The sequence below is a fragment of the Urtica dioica genome, chromosome 5 (genome assembly GCF_054948205.1).
Source record: "Urtica dioica subsp. dioica isolate 48M chromosome 5, U.dioica_male_clone48M_v1_H2, whole genome shotgun sequence".
NCBI classification, from domain to species: Eukaryota; Viridiplantae; Streptophyta; class Magnoliopsida; order Rosales; family Urticaceae; genus Urtica; species Urtica dioica.
In genome coordinates this window covers 29,788,648-29,791,755 of record NC_142760.1, presented here as the reverse complement: position 1 = coordinate 29,791,755, position 3,108 = coordinate 29,788,648, and the positions used below count along the sequence as shown (strand labels likewise).

Below are 3,108 nucleotides of genomic sequence, written 5' to 3'. Positions count from 1 at the left end.
CACCAACCCGCAACCCATGTTTATAGATCCATCCACGCGAGAAAAAGGAAGTATTCCACAAAGATCATGGCCATCTCACCTCCAAATGCATTCAACTCAAGAGACATATCCGGGTACTCATCCAAACTGGAGAATTAAAAGATTTCATCTCATTGATGGTCACCAATCCAGACGCCGCTGAAAGAAGACGGGCCACTCAACCAACAAACAAAGACCGAGGAAAGAGACCCATCGCCGAATGACCACAACAGTGGCACTCAAGGAAATGCGGTGAATGCCCCGCTTAACATCGTGACAACCATCTTTGGTGGACCGGAGACGAGATAAAAAACTACGCACGAGCAACGAATGGGAAAAGCCCACTCCAACCACATCAACCTTACAGAAAATAAATGTCCGACCACTCCATATGAAACAATCCACTCACGGAGGAGGAAGCTCCCCGAGTAATGCACCCGCATAACGATCCGATCGTTGTTAAAGCGTATGTGGCCAACAACATGGTAAAGAGAATCCTCATTGACAACGGAAGCTTCGCCAATATCCTATACAAAACGGCCCTCGTGCGGATAGACGTCGACGAAATCCACCCAACCCCGGTCAACACCATGCTCTTCGAATTCACTGGAGAATGCGTCTACACAAAAGAATCCATCAATCTCCCGATTACCTTTGGAATTGAGGGGGAAGATCAAACCACACGAATAGTCAACTTCTTAATTGTGGATCCTCATTCTGCCCACAACACCATTATAGGCCGGTCGACGCTCAACAAACTTCACACCGTCACCTCGACATACCATCTCCTCATGAAATTTCGGACACCCTTGGGGATCGGAGTGATGAAAGGAAATCAGGCAGATTCAAGAATGTGCTACGTCCAGGGGTCCCACAGCAAAAATATTGACACCACTAAGAAATGTGACGGAAAGATAGGAGCTATATACTAGATCGAAAACAATTTTTCGAGCTAGAGCGGAAAAGCCCAAATGTTTAGAGACTCGGACCCAAGGGAAGAAGTTAACACAAAGAAGGTGGAAGCATCAACTGACCTCTCCTCTATGATACTCGACGAAGATAAGCCTGCACAAGCTGTCAAGATCAGAGCGCACCTAGTAAAGATCAACTTGAGGCATTCCTTACATTACACAAGGACGTCTTCGCATGGACACATGCGGACATGCCCGAAATTGACCCACAGATAATTGCCCACCGCCTCAACGTGCTCACTGGAGAAGTAGGAAAAATCCAGAAAAGAAGGTCTTTCAACCCTAAGAGATACCTCGCGATCAATGAGGAAGTGACAAAGCTTATCAACACTGATTTCATCCGCGAAGCAAATTTTGCAATGGGTCTCAAATGCGGTCATGGTAAAGAAATCCAGCAGAAAGTGGTGAATCTGCATTGACTACACCGAGCTCAACAAGGCATGCCCAAATGATTGCTTCCCACTACCAAGGATTGATCAATTAATTAATTCCACCGCTGGTCACAAACTCATGAGTTTTATGGATGCGTACTCCGGATACAACCAGATAAAAATGCACGAGCCCGACGAGCTCAAAACCATGTTCACCACAGATAGGGGGCTCTTTTGCTACCAAGTAATGTCGTTCGGTCTAAAAAATGCTGGAGCCACGCATCAACGCTTGGTGAATTAAATGTTCGCAAAACAAATCGGAAGAACGATGGAGATCTACGTCGATGACATGCTCGTCAAAAGTCTCATGGCATATGACCACGTCAAAGATCTACGGGAGACCTTCACACTCCTTTGAAAAAACAAGATGAAGCTAAATCCGAACATGTGCGCATTTGGAGTGTAATCGGGAAAGTTCTTGGTGTTCATTGTCAACCAGCTAGGAATATAGGCTTACCCTGAGAAGATCCAGGCTCTACTAGACATGAGATCCCCCACAAAAGCAAAGGAAGTTCAAAGCCTCACCGGACGGATAGCGACGCTGAGCCGATTTGTCTCTAAGGCGAAAGACCGTTCTCAACCATTTTTACAAGCCATAAAAAGAGGAAAGAACTTTGCATGGAACGACGAGTACAAAATCGGTTTTCAAGAATTAAATCTTTACTTTGCAACACCACCGCTCCTGGCTAAACCTAAAGACGGAGAGACTTTTGGCTTATACTTTTCCGTGTCAACAAGAGTCGTAAGTGCGGTCCTCGTTCGAGAAGAAGAAAGAACTCAATGGCCTCTAAACTACATCAGCAAGGCCTTCCTCGACACAGAGACTTGATATCTGGAAATAGAAAAGTTGGCTTTTGATTTAACGGTGGAAGCAAGAAAACTTTGACATAGAGACTCGATATCCGGAAATACAGAATAGAGTTCCATCCAAGAGTTGCGATCAAGGGACAAGCAATCGCCAACTTCATACCGAGTTCAGATATAATGTAGACCTTGACCAAGATGGCAAGATCAAGGAGGAGCCGAAAGCTTCAATGAAAAGGAAAGCCATTCCCGACGGGCCTGTATGGAGCCTTCACGTGGACGAAGCTTCCAACATCCCGCGGATCCGGAGCCAGAACCGTATTTATGAATCCAGACGGAGAAAAAAAATAAACTATGGCATCCACCTCCAATTCAAAGCTTCAAAAAACGAGGCCGAATACAAAGCGCTCCTAGCAGAACTCGACATGGCCAGAAAGCTCAGCATGGAAAACCTCAAAATCCATTGCGACTCGCTACTCATCGTCAAACAGGTCAAAGGAGAATACCCGGAAAAAGAAGAGAACATGATCGCATAACTCGAAGAGACTAAACTCCGAGTCGAAGCAATCTCAAGGTATGAAATCGTGCAAGTCCCGCTGCGACTCAAACGCTGAAGCAGACACTCTAGCTTGAATGGCCTCCGGGGTCGACAATGAAAACTTGGGGAAAGTACCCGTCGAAACCATACAGCACCCGTCCATCAAGAAGGAAGAATTGAACATAATAGAAGATGATCCGAAGCCAAACTGGATGACGTCGATCATACATTATCTTCGTGAGAACACCCTCCCCACCAACCAGGCGGAAGCCATGAAGGTAAAGTATGAAGAGCAAAGATATGTTCTACGAAGAACTACGCTTTACAAAAGAGGATTTTCGCAGCC

The 3,108-nt window shown here is 45.8% G+C and overlaps 2 protein-coding genes across 2 annotated transcripts; both read left to right on the top strand.

The window, feature by feature from the left end:
* Positions 1-449: 449 nt before the first annotated feature.
* LOC149397792 (uncharacterized) lies at positions 450-950 on the top strand. Its single transcript, XM_089614358.1, has one exon. It carries the CDS (start codon positions 450-452, stop codon positions 948-950), a length of 501 nt encoding a protein of 166 aa, XP_089470484.1.
* A 230-nt stretch (positions 951-1,180) lies between these two features.
* LOC149397791 (uncharacterized) lies at positions 1,181-2,760 on the top strand. The gene is made up of 4 exons (XM_089614357.1): positions 1,181-1,393; positions 1,536-1,652; positions 1,872-2,162; positions 2,293-2,760. The coding sequence occupies exons 1-4, from the start codon at positions 1,181-1,183 to the stop codon at positions 2,758-2,760; spliced, it is 1,089 nt and encodes a 362-aa protein (XP_089470483.1).
* The last annotated feature ends 348 nt before the right edge of the window (positions 2,761-3,108 follow it).

Bases quoted from the DNA above. Each gene is read 5' to 3' on its own strand.
- LOC149397792 (XM_089614358.1), top strand. From the start codon at position 450: ATGCACCCGCATAACGATCCGATCGTTGTTAAAGCGTATGTGGCCAAC.
- LOC149397791 (XM_089614357.1), top strand. From the start codon at position 1,181: ATGCCCGAAATTGACCCACAGATAATTGCCCACCGCCTCAACGTGCTC. The intron at 1,394-1,535 runs GTGAATCTGCAT...GGATACAACCAG, and splicing joins AAGAAATCCAGCAGAAAGTG to ATAAAAATGCACGAGCCCGA. The intron at 1,653-1,871 runs GTGAATTAAATG...CTAGGAATATAG, and splicing joins GAGCCACGCATCAACGCTTG to GCTTACCCTGAGAAGATCCA.